This window comes from Peromyscus eremicus, chromosome 4 (genome assembly GCF_949786415.1).
Source record: "Peromyscus eremicus chromosome 4, PerEre_H2_v1, whole genome shotgun sequence".
In the NCBI taxonomy this organism is placed as follows: domain Eukaryota; kingdom Metazoa; phylum Chordata; class Mammalia; order Rodentia; family Cricetidae; genus Peromyscus; species Peromyscus eremicus.
In genome coordinates this window covers 55,005,626-55,021,255 of record NC_081419.1, presented here as the reverse complement: position 1 = coordinate 55,021,255, position 15,630 = coordinate 55,005,626, and the positions used below count along the sequence as shown (strand labels likewise).

General features: G+C 42.1%; 1 protein-coding gene and 1 long non-coding RNA gene across 2 annotated transcripts in view; one reads left to right on the top strand and one right to left on the bottom strand.

The window, feature by feature from the left end:
* Nucleotides 1-15,630, top strand: part of Ttn (titin) — a 272,282-nt gene that overhangs the window by 177,802 nt on the left and 78,850 nt on the right. Inside the window, 31 exon segments of the mRNA XM_059260758.1 lie at nt 538-807; nt 897-1,199; nt 1,297-1,599; nt 1,863-2,050; nt 2,197-2,311; nt 2,421-2,705; nt 2,801-2,952; nt 3,873-4,020; nt 4,161-4,338; nt 5,106-5,227; nt 5,320-5,607; nt 5,711-6,007; nt 6,121-6,307; nt 6,762-6,877; nt 6,965-7,264; nt 7,412-7,711; nt 7,805-7,910; nt 8,025-8,221; nt 8,306-8,611; nt 8,706-8,984; nt 9,585-9,884; nt 9,995-10,297; nt 10,414-10,776; nt 11,087-11,389; nt 11,517-11,816; nt 11,911-12,207; nt 12,308-12,592; nt 12,683-12,976; nt 14,399-14,698; nt 14,786-15,094; nt 15,180-15,370. Of these exon segments, the coding sequence (XP_059116741.1) occupies nt 538-807; nt 897-1,199; nt 1,297-1,599; nt 1,863-2,050; nt 2,197-2,311; nt 2,421-2,705; nt 2,801-2,952; nt 3,873-4,020; nt 4,161-4,338; nt 5,106-5,227; nt 5,320-5,607; nt 5,711-6,007; nt 6,121-6,307; nt 6,762-6,877; nt 6,965-7,264; nt 7,412-7,711; nt 7,805-7,910; nt 8,025-8,221; nt 8,306-8,611; nt 8,706-8,984; nt 9,585-9,884; nt 9,995-10,297; nt 10,414-10,776; nt 11,087-11,389; nt 11,517-11,816; nt 11,911-12,207; nt 12,308-12,592; nt 12,683-12,976; nt 14,399-14,698; nt 14,786-15,094; nt 15,180-15,370 (7,685 nt within the window).
* Nucleotides 5,231-10,488, bottom strand: LOC131909273 (uncharacterized). Its single transcript, XR_009378814.1, has 4 exons — nt 9,735-10,488; nt 7,344-8,993; nt 6,735-6,826; nt 5,231-6,021 (listed from the first exon to the last, which is right to left on the bottom strand). It is a non-coding gene; the product is annotated as an uncharacterized LOC131909273 (long non-coding RNA).

The following is a 15,630-nucleotide window of genomic DNA, read 5'->3' as shown; positions in this document are numbered from 1 at the left end:
ATACTACTGGATTATTCCTGACACATGGCAGCTGCTCATGAATTTATAGAATTAAGGGCAATCCCTTATTCTACTGCTGTACAACTCCTATGGATCTTTTACATATATTCTCATCTGAACCCAAGATGCCTGCATAGGTTGTTCTAAAAACTACATTGGTATATCTTGTACACAAGAAATTGTCTGATTTATCCTGAACTAAGTATGCAGTACTTTATCAGAAACCTATTTTATAAAATAATTTCAACAACAAAAGCAAAACCCATTTCACTGTATTATAGGTCCACTTTTACTATTTTTAATGAAGACTGGATATTAATGGTTGTATGCCATCTTCAACCATCTTTTTCTAAAGGCTGACAGTTTGAGTAGAGGAGAATTATTATAACCTTCCCACAGTGTTCTCTGCTATAAAATTACTGTAACATGCTTCCAAGGTTATGATGATGTTAGCAAATGTATAGTTAAAAAAATCTATGCCATAGTATAACTACAGTATATAACTCAAACACATTTGCATATGCTCTTTCTCACTAGCTGCACCTAAAATCAAGACAGCTGATCAGGATCTCGTGGTTGATGCTGGACAGCCCCTGACAATGGTAGTGCCCTACGATGCCTACCCCAAAGCAGAAGCTGAGTGGTTTAAAGAAAACGAACCTCTGTCTACAAAAACTGTGGACACTACAGCTGAGCAGACTTCTTTCAGAATCTTAGAAGCCAAGAAAGAAGACAAGGGGAGGTATAAAATCGTGCTTCAGAACAAGCATGGAAAAGCAGAAGGTTTCATCAATTTACAAGTGACTGGTAAGCCACCCAGTCACTCAAACTTGATTGGCCACAGTACGGCTTAAAGGCATAGCACCACTAAAACTTCTGTGATTTGTAAATTACAGATGTTCCTGGGCCTGTTCGTAACTTAGAAGTGACAGAAACATTTGATGGTGAAGTAAGCCTCGCTTGGGAAGAACCATTAACAGACGGTGGGAGCAAAATCATAGGTTACGTTGTTGAAAGGCGTGATATCAAGAGAAAGACCTGGGTTCTGGCCACTGACCGAGCAGACAGCTGTGAGTTTACCGTCACTGGACTCCAGAAAGGAGGGGTGGAGTACCTGTTCCGTGTGAGTGCAAGGAACAGAGTTGGCACAGGAGAACCAGTAGAAACTGACAATCCTGTAGAAGCCAGGAGTAAATATGGTAAGAAATATTTAAGTAAATTGCCAACTAGCTTAGCATTGTGTTTATCCCCAACATAACCCAAATTCATGTTTGCTTCTTCTGTGGTGACCTCTAGACGTCCCGGGCCCTCCATTGAATGTCACCATCACTGATGTGAATCGATTTGGTGTCTCACTGACGTGGGAGCCACCAGAGTACGATGGAGGTGCTGAAATCACCAACTATGTGATTGAATTGAGAGACAAGACTTCTATCAGGTGGGACACTGCCATGACAGTAAGAGCTGAGGACCTGTCAGCAACTGTCACTGATGTGGTCGAAGGACAGGAGTATAGTTTCCGTGTCAGAGCCCAGAACCGAATCGGAGTTGGGAAACCAAGTACAGCCACACCCTTTGTCAAAGTTGCTGATCCAATAGGTAAGATCATCATCATCATCATCATCAAAGGAAATAAACACTGCATGCAACCAAAGAATTAAATCTGTTCATTCAAGTAATTCTAATCAAATAAAACATAACCAAAGGGAGAGCATCAAAAAATTTAGAACAAAATTGTAAAAGCCAAGACTGTGCCCACATAGTTCAGAAACTTGTTTTGATGAGATTGTTAGGATTATTCCATGTCTTAATAAATTGTCACTCAATAAAATTGTTTGTCCCAAATCTTTCTGTCATTCTAGAGAGACCAAGTCCTCCTGTGAACCTAAGTTCCTCAGATCAGACGCAATCATCAGTTCAGCTCACATGGGAGCCTCCTCTGAAAGATGGAGGCAGCCCAATACTGGGCTATATCATTGAAAGATGTGAGGAAGGAAAAGATAACTGGATTCGCTGCAATATGAAGCCTGTCCCTGAACTGACTTACAAGGTAAGGAGCTTGCATCTTAAATATGTGTGTGTTATAGGTAGATAAATAGATAGATAGATAGATAGATAGATAGATAGATAGATAGATAGATATGTTCATGAGCTTAAATGAATATGATGTTAACATATACTAACTTGTAATTTTAGGTCACTGGATTGCATAAAGGAAACAAATATTTATATAGAGTATCTGCAGAAAATGCAGCTGGTGTTTCAGATCCATCTGAGATCCTCGGTCCTCTCACAGCTGATGACGCCTTTGGTAAATAGACATTTTACTTTTTTAAATTAGGGAATAACACATACCTTCTTTGGTGTACCAGGGACATAAATATAGTACTGGAAATTCATTGATTTTTCTTTTTTTGTAGTTGAACCAACAATGGATTTAAGTGCATTTAAAGATGGTCTGGAAGTTATAGTCCCAAATCCCATCAAGATCCTGGTCCCAAGCACAGGCTATCCAAGACCAAAAGCCACCTGGACTTTTGGAGATCAAGTTCTAGAAGAGGGGGATCGTGTGAAAATAAAGACCATATCAGCCTATGCCGAACTTGTCATTTCTCCAAGTGAACGGCCAGACAAGGGTATTTACACTCTCACATTAGAAAATCCCGTGAAGTCAATTTCTGGAGAAATCGATGTCAATGTCATCGGTAAGGAATTAAACGCTTGCTAGCTAATTTGATTTGGCTGTATGGACACATATTGGCTTCAATCATATTGACTTCCACTGTCTTTTTTTTATTAGCTCCCCCAAGTGCACCCAAAGAGCTGAAATTTAGTGACATAACAAAGGATTCTGTACATTTGACTTGGGAACCACCAGACGATGATGGAGGAAGTCCACTCACTGGATATGTTGTTGAAAAGAGAGAAATGAGCCGGAAAACATGGACAAAAGTGAGCATTACATAGTAAAGCAGCAATTTTAGAAAAGAAAGGAGGAGGCTGGGAAGCCATTCAGATGGGCCACGGGCCACATCATTTTACTTTAGTCTCGTGAAAAAGTATCAAACCCTTTTTAACATTCCTTGGGTGATTTAGCCAGGGTTTGCTACCGTTGTACCATGTTGTTTTCACCTGGGCTGGATTAACACATAAAGGAAAGCTTCTCTCCATACTCTGTGTCTAATAAGTAGCCACTGAGCTAGAAGCCATTTCAAAGGAAATACTTATTGCCCCAGTGGTCCTGTTCTTCTTCATTGCACTAGATTTACCTTGGTTGACCTCATCTGCCATTGTTTCCTCCATTTATGCACGTTACAAACTGTGTGTGTGTGTGTGTGTGTGTGTGTGTGTGTGTGTGTGTGTGTATTACATGTATCTACACCACACATTTTGCAGTACTAGAAATAATATTTAGATGCTTGCACATGCTAGACAGCAACTACATCACAGAGTTCACCCCCAGCCCACTATTACTCTCATTAAAATTAAATTTGTAATAAACGAACTACCATCTTTTTAGTGCACACAAACTATGAATTTCTCATTGTATTTATTTTTAATATTATTATAATCCACCTTGCTGTTTTTCCCCCAATACAAAATTAATATGAGACTAACACTAAGCTTTCCTTCAAAACAGCTTTAGAGTAAGCAAGATATAGTGGCACATGCTTGTAGAGGCTAAGGCAGGACTATGGATTTAGAGCCAACCTGGACTCTACAGTAGAAGTAGACTCTAGGCCAGCCTGGGCTGAATAGAAAATCTCAGTCTTAAAGAACAAATAGTTTGTATCTGTACTCATGGTAAAAAAATCTTTTAACTTGAGGAAATACTCGGGGAGGATAATCAATGAGCTGTGTCTTTGTCCCAGGTTATGGACTTCGTGACTGATCTAGAGTTCACAGTTCCTGACCTTGTTCAAGGAAAGGAGTATCTGTTCAAAGTCTGTGCTCGAAACAAGTGTGGCCCTGGGGAACCTGCATATACCGATGAACCTGTAAATATGTCTGCTCCTGCAAGTGAGTGCACGTCTGGTCTGTGTTACCTACTTTTGGCTTTAGACCCGGCGTTGAAGTTGGGGGGGAAGGCACAGGCTGTAGCGTGGAGCTAACTGGTGAGCAGCCTGTCTAAGATTAATGCCCTCCTTTAAATATTACAGCGGTACCTGACCCACCAGAGAATGTTAAATGGAGAGACCGGACTGCCAAGAGCATCTTCCTGACATGGGATCCTCCTAAAAATGACGGTGGCTCACGTATCAAAGGATACATAGTTGAAAAGTGCCCGCGTGGTTCTGATAAGTGGGTTGCCTGTGGAGAGCCTGTTGCAGACACAAAGTAGGTGTTTGTTTTTTAAGTTGGACACATGAATAATTGTGATTCCTACTCACTAGAAAGGCTTTTACCTGGGCAAGGTTAAATGTTAACTTTCTTCACCAAGAATTCCCCTAGTACACCTATATCTGGCTTTACCAAGTTCAGCTGAGCGTGGATAGCCTTGTTCAGGGTTTTCATTAGTTATGATATTTGAAAAGACCAGTCACCAGTTAAGCACAGCTTGGTCCCAGAAACCTGACTGGGACGACACAGGAATGAAGAAATGGAAGACACACAGATATGCACAGGAAAGCTGTGATCCTATGGGGGTGTGCTCACTGTAACAGAGGACACCTACTATGCTACCAGCAAACCCAGCAGGTTTATTATGGACAGCAAAAAGGGGAGGGGTTAGATAGTCTCTCTGGGAGGTCTGGGTGGGGCGATGTAAACATCCCAGAGGAAGAAGCTGTGTTGACAATTTGTATGCACTAGTCTTACCTAAAGGTCAATTGTTTGTCAACACTGGCACTTAGACCAGAGGAAGGCTTTGCCATTTCCATGGGTCTGAGGACATGGTTCCGCTCATGTGAACAACACAATTCATCAGGATTTCATCCATTCCTGACACATTCGGGGCTTCCTCCCCTCCTCACAGTCCAGATACTTCATTTAAAAGCCAGGACTATGTTAGTGGTAGGAATTTTAGAAAAATAACTATACTATGTAACTGTAAGTGTAATAGATTATCTGCATGACAATAAACCCCCTATTTTGTTTCCTGACAGAATGGAAGTGACAGGTCTTGAGGAAGGCAAATGGTATGCCTACCGTGTGAAAGCCTTGAACAGGCAAGGGGCCAGCAAGCCAAGCAAACCCACAGAAGAAATCCAAGCGGTGGACACGCAGGGTATTTATCATTCCCTTCTTGTCTTGTTGGTCAGGCCTCTGGCCTTGCCTGCTTGAACATGCTAAGGACATGAATAATCTTTTCCAATGCAGAGGCTCCTGAGATCTTCCTGGATGTGAAGCTCCTTGCCGGTCTCACTGTGAAAGCCGGCACAAAGATTGAGCTTCCGGCCACTGTGACTGGAAAGCCTGAGCCTAAAATAACTTGGACAAAGGCTGACACCCTGCTGAAGCCAGACCAAAGAATCACCATTGAAAACGTCCCTAAGAAGTCCACAGTGACAATCACGGACAGCAAGCGAAGCGACACGGGTACATATATCATAGAAGCTGTGAACGTCTGCGGCCGGGCCACCGCCGTGGTGGAAGTCAACGTCCTGGGTAAGCGGGGCTCTTCTTTTTAAAAGGATTAAACTCACCGTGGCTCTTCGAACAGAACACAGTTTAAAACATTTTTTTTTTCCCCATGTAATACCATCCACAGATAAACCCGGACCACCAGCGGCTTTTGACATCACAGATGTAACCAATGAGTCTTGTCTCCTGACGTGGAACCCTCCGAGAGATGACGGTGGATCTAAGATCACAAACTATGTTGTGGAGAGAAAAGCAACAGACAGCGATGTGTGGCATAAGCTCTCATCAACGGTTAAGGACACCAACTTCAAGGCAACCAAATTAACACCCAACAAAGAGTACATCTTCAGAGTTGCTGCAGAGAACATGTATGGGGTTGGTGAACCAGTTCAGGCTGCACCAATAGTAGCCAAATATCAGTTTGGTAAGATTCTCAACCTGTTAGATCCAAAGAACAAAAAAGGACACTTATGTCAATCTTGCATTTAGGTGTTGGATACAGAGCATGACTCTTTTATGTCATTATCCTGTCTGTAGATCCGCCTGGCCCTCCAACTCGCCTAGAACCCTCTGACATCACTAAAGACGCAGTGACCCTCACATGGTGTGAGCCAGATGATGATGGCGGCAGCCCCATCACTGGGTACTGGGTGGAAAGATTAGATCCGGACACTGATAAATGGGTCCGATGCAATAAAATGCCAGTAAAGGACACAACATACAGGTAAGCCCCACCCTGCAGCTCCATCGTGTTGGAAAATAGTAACATACTCGGTTGTTTGCACTTGAGTATTCCTTTTGAGCTTGTGTGAGTACAAATTTAGAGATTTTAATCACTTTTACTTCTATTGCCTGTTGGCACGTAATTCTTAAATGACACAAATACCATCCAATGGCACATACCTGTTATCTCTAAAATAGTAACTTTCTAGGAGTTTCAAAGCATTTGGTCTTCCAATATTTTATGGTAACTGATAATGATAGTTATAATTTGAGAGATATATTTGGCCCAATATAAAGAATGTGATGGTACAGTTAAAAATAATTTTAAATGTATGTTGAAGTATTTTCAGTTAAATTAACAAATTGATCCTCACTATTTAAATAAATTAGCCTCTTATATGGATAGTACGTAGGTTACCACTTCTTACCATGATGTTACCTTGTCCCTGCTCCAGAGTGAAAGGTCTCACCAATAAGAAAAAGTACAGATTCCGTGTGCTGGCTGAAAATTTGGCTGGACCTGGAAAACCCAGTAGATCAACTGAGCCAATCTTAATAAAGGATCCCATAGGTATTATTTATATAACTTTCTGTGGCTGTTTTGAGGGATATATCAACTTCCTTTGGAAAAACAAATAATGTTGTCATTGGCTTGCAGATCCTCCGTGGCCCCCTGGGAAGCCAACTGTAAAGGATATAGGCAAAACATCACTAGTATTGAACTGGACCAAGCCAGAACATGATGGAGGGGCAAAGATTGAGTCTTATGTCATTGAGATGCTAAAGACTGGAACAGACGACTGGGTCAGAGTGGCTGAGGGGGTTCCGACCACTGAGCATTTGCTCACAGGGCTAATGGAAGGGCAGGAATACTCATTCCGAGTGAGAGCTGTGAACAAGGCTGGAGAGAGCGAGCCCAGTGACCCCAGTGACCCTGTGCTTTGCCGAGAGAAACTATGTAAGTCACTCTTAAGATCTATCTGAAAACTCCAGTCTGAGGGAAAATTTAAACCTCACTACTATTATTCCCATCTTACCTTATTGTTTCATTGTGACTGTGAGAACATGTGGTAAAGAATAAAATGGAGTATGTCTTCCTCTTCAGATCCTCCATCACCACCTCGATGGCTCGAAGTGATTAATATCACAAAAAATTCAGCTGACCTAAAATGGACAGTGCCCGAGAAGGACGGAGGGTCACCCATCACTAACTACATCGTGGAGAAGAGAGATGTGAGGCGCAAAGGCTGGCAAACGGTGGACACCACTGTCAAGGAGACGAAGTGCACGGTAACCCCGCTGACAGAGGGCTCTCTGTACGTGTTCCGAGTGGCTGCAGAAAATGCCATAGGGCAAAGTGACTACACCGAAATCGGGGATTCCGTCCTGGCCAAAGACACCTTCAGTAAGCACCGCAGCTCAGTCTTTGCAACAGCACTTGTAGCAAGTTATACATTTTCCCTCCGGTTTTTCTAATGGTTGATTCTTTTGTCTTTAGCCACCCCTGGACCTCCCTATGCCCTGACGGTGGTTGATGTGACAAAGCGACATGTTGACTTAAAGTGGGAGCCACCTAAAAATGATGGTGGACGACCAATACAGAGGTAGAGCTTCAGTGGTTTTTTTTTTTTTCACTATAAAAAATGTCAAATATGGGTATACATGATCAACTTCTGTTTTTCTTAATGCTGAATGGGATGCTTTATTTTTTTCAACAGATACATCATTGAGAAGAAGGAAAAACTAGGCACCCGTTGGGTAAAAGCTGGAAAGACCTCAGGCCCTGACTGTAACTTCAGGGTAACTGATGTCATCGAAGGGACAGAAGTCCAGTTTCAAGTTCGGGCTGAAAATGAAGCAGGAGTTGGTCATCCAAGTGAGCCCACAGAAATCCTGTCAATTGAAGACCCGACAAGTAAGTTGTACTGATGCTTCAAAGGAGATTGTCTAGGGCCTGACATGAGACTGTGAGGTAAAGGCTTTGCTGCTGTCTTCCCAGGTCCTCCCTCACCTCCTCTTGATCTGCATGTGACTGATGCTGGGAGAAAACACATTGCCATTGCTTGGAAACCTCCAGAGAAAAATGGCGGCAGTCCTATCATAGGCTACCATGTTGAGATGTGTCCGGTAGGCACCGAGAAATGGATGCGGGTCAATTCTCGCCCAGTCAAAGATTTGAAGTTCAAGGTTGAAGAGGGAGTTGTTCCCGACAAAGAATACGTTCTGAGAGTGAGAGCTGTCAATGCTGTAGGTGTCAGTGAGCCATCTGAAATCTCGGAAAACGTGGTTGCCAAAGACCCCGACTGTAAGCATTCGCTATCCTTCAGAGTTAATAATACATGCTTTCTTCCTGACCGTTGCATTTTAACATATTTCCCCCATCCCTTGGTGTTTTGTAGGCAAACCAACAATTGATCTAGAGACTCATGACATTGTTGTTATCGAAGGTGAAAAGTTAAGCATCCCTGTGCCCTTCAGAGCTGTCCCAGTGCCAACTGTGAGCTGGCATAAAGATGGCAAAGAAGTTAAAGCAAGTGACAGATTAACCATGAAGAATGACCACATCTCTGCACACCTTGAGGTTCCCAAGAGTGTCCATGCAGATGCTGGAGTTTACACCATCACCCTGGAGAATAAGCTTGGCTCAGCAACCGCTTCAATCAATGTCAAAGTCATAGGTAACAATTCTGTAATGAAACACCAGGCATTCTTCATATGTTCCAGGAATTATAATAGCTAGCCTTGTGATGGTCTGTACAAATGGCTTCCAGAACTGGCATTTGTAAACTGAACAGTCCCTTAGGTTACTTATTTCCATTTGAAAAGTAAAGTAATTTTGAAGATATTAAATTGATAATTAAACTCTGATTAATTTATTTGTTTTAATTATTTGCATATGAAATACTAATTTAAATAAAATATCTAGCACACCTAAGGAATATTTCAGTAATCAATATTTCTTTCTAGATTATGTAAATTCAGTTTCCTATAGTCTTCTCCTTCAGGAATAATAAGATTTTTCTGTCCTTTATGACCATCCCCTGGTAGTAGTTTGAATTAAGGGAGCAATTTTGCTTAACACAAAGACTCAAGGGCTAATCCTTCTGATTAATAATAGATGGAGGACAAAGATACTAAATGTCTTGTGTTCTGAGAGATAGTAGCACAGAAAAGATTTCCCTACCCAAAATGTATATATGCCAAATTGGATAAAGTTCACTATTCAAATGATAATTTTTCAAGCCTATGATAGTCATTATCAATTTTATGTATAACAGGTCTACCTGGTCCATGCAAAGATATTAAAGCAAGCGACATAACCAAGAGTTCTTGTAAGTTAACATGGGAGCCTCCAGAATATGATGGCGGAAGCCCAATTCTCCATTATGTCCTGGAACGTAGAGAAGCTGGGAGGAGGACATACATACCAGTCATGTCTGGTGAGAACAAACTGTCTTGGACCGTAAAGGATCTCATACCAAACGGTGAATACTTCTTCCGGGTAAAAGCAGTCAACAAGATTGGTGGAGGCGAATATATTGAACTCAAGAATCCTGTCATTGCTCAAGATCCAAAGCGTAAGTTGGAACATAGACATATGATGGCTAGGATAGAATATATGATAATTATTGTGTTTGCATTAATTGGTTTCTCCAGTAGTAATAGGTGTTTTTTCTTTGTTCACCAGAACCGCCTGATCCACCTGTAGATGTTGAAGTTCATAATCCTACAGCTAAGGCAATGACTATCACATGGAAGCCACCCTTGTATGATGGAGGAAGCAAGATAATGGGTTACATCATAGAAAAGATTGCTAAGGGTGAAGATAGATGGAAGAGATGCAATGAACATTTGGTACCTGTCCTGACCTATACAGCAAAAGGACTCGAGGAGGGAAAAGAGTACCAATTCCGTGTGCGAGCAGAGAATGCTGCTGGTATTGGTGAACCTTCTCGGGCCACTCCCCCAACCAAAGCTGTAGATCCTATTGGTATGTTTTATTTTTTTTTTGGGGGGGGGTGATGGGTGCTACTTCCTCATTGTAAAATAAATGGGATTCATGTTTTGTCAAGAATGAAGAACAATTCTGGCTTTTAATCATTACAGATGCCCCAAAAGTCATCCTCAAAACAAGCCTGGAAGTAAAACGGGGTGATGAAATAGCACTGGACGCAACCATTTCTGGTTCACCTTACCCAACAATCACCTGGATAAAAGATGAAAATGTCATCGTACCAGAGGAAATGAAGAAGCGCGTAGCGCCCCCAGTTAGGAGGAAGAAGGGCGAGGCTGAAGAAGAGGAGCCGTTTTCCTCGCCCCTGACAGAGCGGCTGAGCATCAACAACAGCAAACAAGGAGAATCTCAGCTGCGCGTCCGTGACTCGGTGCGCCCCGATCACGGCCAGTACATGATCAAAGCTGAGAACGACCATGGTGTCGCCAAAGCTCCTTGTACTGTCAGTGTGTTAGGTAAGTAGTTAAAGCTACGTTTTCCATTGGAGAAAGAAAATCTACGTCAGAGCTTTAACAAGACATACAAATAAGGAGTTTGGGAACTCATTAAATGAACCGGCTTCAGCAAAGAATTCTGTTACGTTTTGTCACCTAAGCCGGCACTATTGAAAAAATCAACTGACCTTGTTATTTGTTAGCTAATGTAATACAAAGATAGATATGGAAAAACTAGAAGTTACACCAAAAGACCATACTAACATTTACATTTTCCATAGCAGCCAGGTCTATACAAAACTGTAATCACTGATCTCCTTTGAAATATTAGATACACCCGGACCGCCAATCAACTTTGTATTTGAGGATATTAGAAAGAACTCTGTCCTCTGTAAGTGGGAACCGCCCCTTGATGACGGTGGCAGTGAAATCATTAACTATACCTTGGAAAAGAAAGACAAGACCAAACCTGACTCAGAATGGATTGTTATCACTTCGACGCTCAGACACTGCAAATATTCAGTAACAAAACTGATTGAAGGAAAGGAGTACCTCTTCCGTGTGAGAGCTGAAAATAGGCTGGGACCTGGACCGCCATGTGTTTCAAAGCCACTTTTAGCCAAAGATCCATTTGGTAAGGTTCTTTTAGCATCGTAAGTTGGCCTTTTCACCATATACTTCAATGTTTACATTACCATGGTTTTGTAAAGTTGGTTTTATATCATACTATATAATCCAAATATGTTTTCTTCTTTTATCAGAACCACCTGATGCACCAGATAAACCCATTGTGGAAGATGTCACCAGCAACAGTATGCTAGTAAAATGGAATGAACCAAAGGATAATGGCAGCCCCATCTTGGGCTACTGGCTTGAAAAGCGTGAGGTCAATAGTACACACTGGTCTCGTGTCAACAAAACCCCCCTCAGTTCTTTGAAAACCAAGGTAGATGGCTTACTAGAAGGACTCACCTATGTCTTCCGAGTCTGTGCTGAGAATGCTGCTGGACCTGGAAAGTTCAGCCCACCTTCAGATCCTAAAACAGCTCGTGATCCAATCTGTGAGTAACTCAAGAAGAAAGCATGAGCGAGTAGTCTAACCCACATTTGGAAACCACCAGTGAATTTGACCTGTGTATTCTGCATTCCTTCTAGCTCCACCTGGGCCACCTGTCCCCAGAGTTGCTGATACAAGCTCTACAACCATCGAGCTGGAGTGGGAACCCCCAGCTTTCAATGGTGGTGGGGAGATTATTGGCTACTTTGTTGATAAGCAGTTGGTGGGCACAAATGAGTGGTCACGCTGCACGGAGAAGATGATCAAAGTCCGTCAGTTCACTGTCAAAGAAATCCGGGAGGGTGCTGACTACAAACTTCGAGTGAGTGCTGTCAATGCGGCAGGCGAAGGACCACCTGGAGAAACAGAACCTGTTACTGTGGCTGAACCACAAGGTACTTAAAAGTTTTCTGGGAAAACAATGGCTATTTCCCAACATGGGGCTCTATTTTCTTCTTCCTTGAACTAACATATATGGCTGTTCTTCTTCAACAGAGCCTCCAACTGTGGAACTGGATGTTTCTGTCAAGGGTGGAATACAAATCATGGCTGGAAAGACTCTCAGAATCCCAGCAGTGGTGACCGGCCGTCCTGTACCCACAAAAGTCTGGACCATAGAAGAAGGGGAGCTGGATAAAGAGCGTGTTGTGATAGAGAATGTTGGAACCAAATCTGAACTAATTATCAAGGATGCGTTGAGAAAAGACCATGGCAGATATGTGATCACAGCAACAAACAGCTGTGGTTCCAAATTTGCAGCAGTCCGGGTTGAAGTGTTCGGTAAGGAACGTTTCGTGGAACTTCATAGGATTTTTCCATGTCGTGTGATTTTACTACATTGATTTGTTTGTTACTATTTTTATTGTCCAGATGTCCCTGGTCCAGTTCTTGACCTAAAACCTGTTGTAACAAACAGAAAGATGTGTCTGCTTAATTGGTCTGATCCAGCAGACGATGGAGGAAGTGAAATCACAGGGTTTATAATTGAAAGAAAAGATGCCAAGATGCACACTTGGAGACAACCCATTGAGACTGAGAGATCCAAGTGTGACATCACAGGTCTCATAGAGGGACAAGAATACAAGTTCCGTGTCATCGCCAAGAACAAGTTTGGCTGTGGGCCTCCTGTTGAAATAGGACCAATTCTTGCAGTCGATCCACTAGGTAAGGAAAGACTTTCACTGTGTTTACTACATAAATACTATTCTGCTTATAGATAAGCCAAGTATTTGCTGAGATTATGGCTTCAAATACCAACAGTCTCAAGATCTTTGACTAGAGGGTCATAAAAGAAAATCAAATATCTATTAGCAATTTTAAAGATACCATATTTACTCAATTTCCATGTATTTTTGCTTTATATATATATATAAATTATGCAGTTTTCTGTGCCAAAATTTTTGGATCTACAAAGTCTTGGTAATAACCTACAAATAATTCAAATAATTTAGAAGCATTCAATATTACCAATATAGTAGAGGATTTTTAAATATGACAATCTGGACTGGCATTGGTAGCACACATCTTTAATACCAGCACTCGAGAGGCAGAGGCAGGCAAGTCTCTGTGAGTTTGGGGCCAGCCTGGTCTACAGAGGGAGTCTCAGGACAGCCAAGGCTACACAGAGAAACCCAGTCTCAAAAAACCAAATAAATAAATAAAAATGGTCTGATAGTTATATAGAATTCACTGCTTTTCTATAAAAAAAAAAATCATGGGGCAGATAGTTGTCATAGGATAAGTGATTTAGTTTACTACACTACTAAGAAGTCTTCATACTGGAAGGGGAGGGAGACCCCCAATCAGAAAGAGCCCTCAAAGAATAGAAAACCAACCAGAGGAAGTCTCCCAGAAGCTACAATGAAACACTAAAATTATGCACACTTGGTAATACACAGTTATGTCCCTCTTAAAGTGATGTCCCGGAGAAAACCCACTCCTCAAGAAACAGGAGACTCTCTTCCACTACCACACCTGGAAAAAGATAAGAATTACATCCTATCAGTTTCAATCACCCCAGAATGTCCACTAATTTCAGGTTGTGCTAGAGGCCTCCGAATAGAGGTGGGATTCCCTGGCTTCTGTCTGTCGTAGCAATCAGCTAGAATGGGACAGATCTGGTTATGCCAGTCAGAGCCTATTCTTAAGGACACAAAACCTTTGTGGTATTTCATAAATGATCTTTCCATTGAGGCAATATGACTCAAAGGCTGTTCAGCAACCATATCTACCGTCTGGCCACAAAAGAAAAAAACCACATTGTTCTCTGCTGGCATTCAAAGCAGAGCTTTACACACCTATTTTCTAGCTTGGTAGGATTAGAAGTTTTGTCAGTGTTGCAGGCAAACAATCCAAAATACTAAATGCAAAGCACATATACACATATCCTTGACTTTTTAATTTTTAATTAGAGATTTTGAGGAGACATTCACTAGAAATAAAATGTCGTTATTGAGAAGGGCTATTATTGTTGTGACTGGTGTGTCTGGAAAAGGATTCTGAAAATGCCATTTAATCTATTTTTCACACAAACGGAAGTGAAATACTTGTTTCATACTCAACATTTTCAATTGCTTCCACTCCAAGGCCCTCCAACATCTCCCGAAAGGCTCACATATACAGAAAGGACAAAATCCACTATCACGCTTGACTGGAAAGAGCCCCGCAGTGATGGTGGCAGTCCCATCCAAGGATATATCATTGAAAAACGCCGCCATGACAAACCTGACTTTGAAAGAGTTAACAAGAGACTCTGCCCAACCACGTCATTTCTGGTTGACAATCTCGATGACCACCAAATGTATGAGTTCCGCGTCAAAGCCGTCAATGACATTGGTGAAAGTGAGCCATCCCTGCCTCTCAATGTAGTCATCCAAGATGATGAAGGTATGGATTCCATACATAATACCACGAATGCCCTTGACGGTGACTTGCGGAAACAGTCTTAAGACTTTTTCCCTCTTCTCTCCGCAGTCCCTCCAACTATTAAGCTGCGTCTGGCCGTTCGAGGAGACACTATCAAAGTGAAGGCAGGAGAGCCAGTTAACATCCCTGCGGATGTGACGGGACTCCCCATGCCCAAGATTGAGTGGTCCAAGAACGAAACGGTGATTGAGAAACCCACTGATGCACTTAAAATAACCAAAGAAGAAGTATCCCGAAGCGAGGCCAAGACTGAGCTGAGTATCCCCAAAGCGGTCCGAGAGGACAAGGGCACTTACACCATTACTGCCTCCAATCGTCTTGGCTCCGTATTCCGCAACGTTCACGTGGAAGTGTATGGTGAGTGACTTGACGCCTGTGTGGGGAAGCAAGCCACCCCCTGTTGAAGAATGGCTTCTCAGTCCCTGCTACACTTCCTTTCCAGATCGCCCATCTCCACCCAGAAACCTCGCTGTTACTGACATTAAAGCTGAGTCTTGCTATCTGACGTGGGATGCCCCTCTAGACAATGGTGGCAGTGAAATTACCCATTACATCATTGACAAACGCGACGCCAGCAGGAAAAAGTCTGAATGGGAAGAAGTCACCAACACTGCTGTTGAGAGAAGATACGGGGTAAATGCTTCCAAATTTATGCACATTAGTCGGACATGATTCTGATTTGATACCGCTTTTTAACATAACTTTATAATTTAATGATTGAACTCAAAATTCCATACATGCAGCAGCTATTTGTTACTTTGACACTTATCACTATGCATATAAGGCCACTTAGCAAATATTACTTACTGCTCTCTTACTCAAAGTCCACTAGAAACTACACAATCAATGTCTTGTTTTTTAAGGGTTCCTCTTTTCCTCTGTCTTTTCTATGA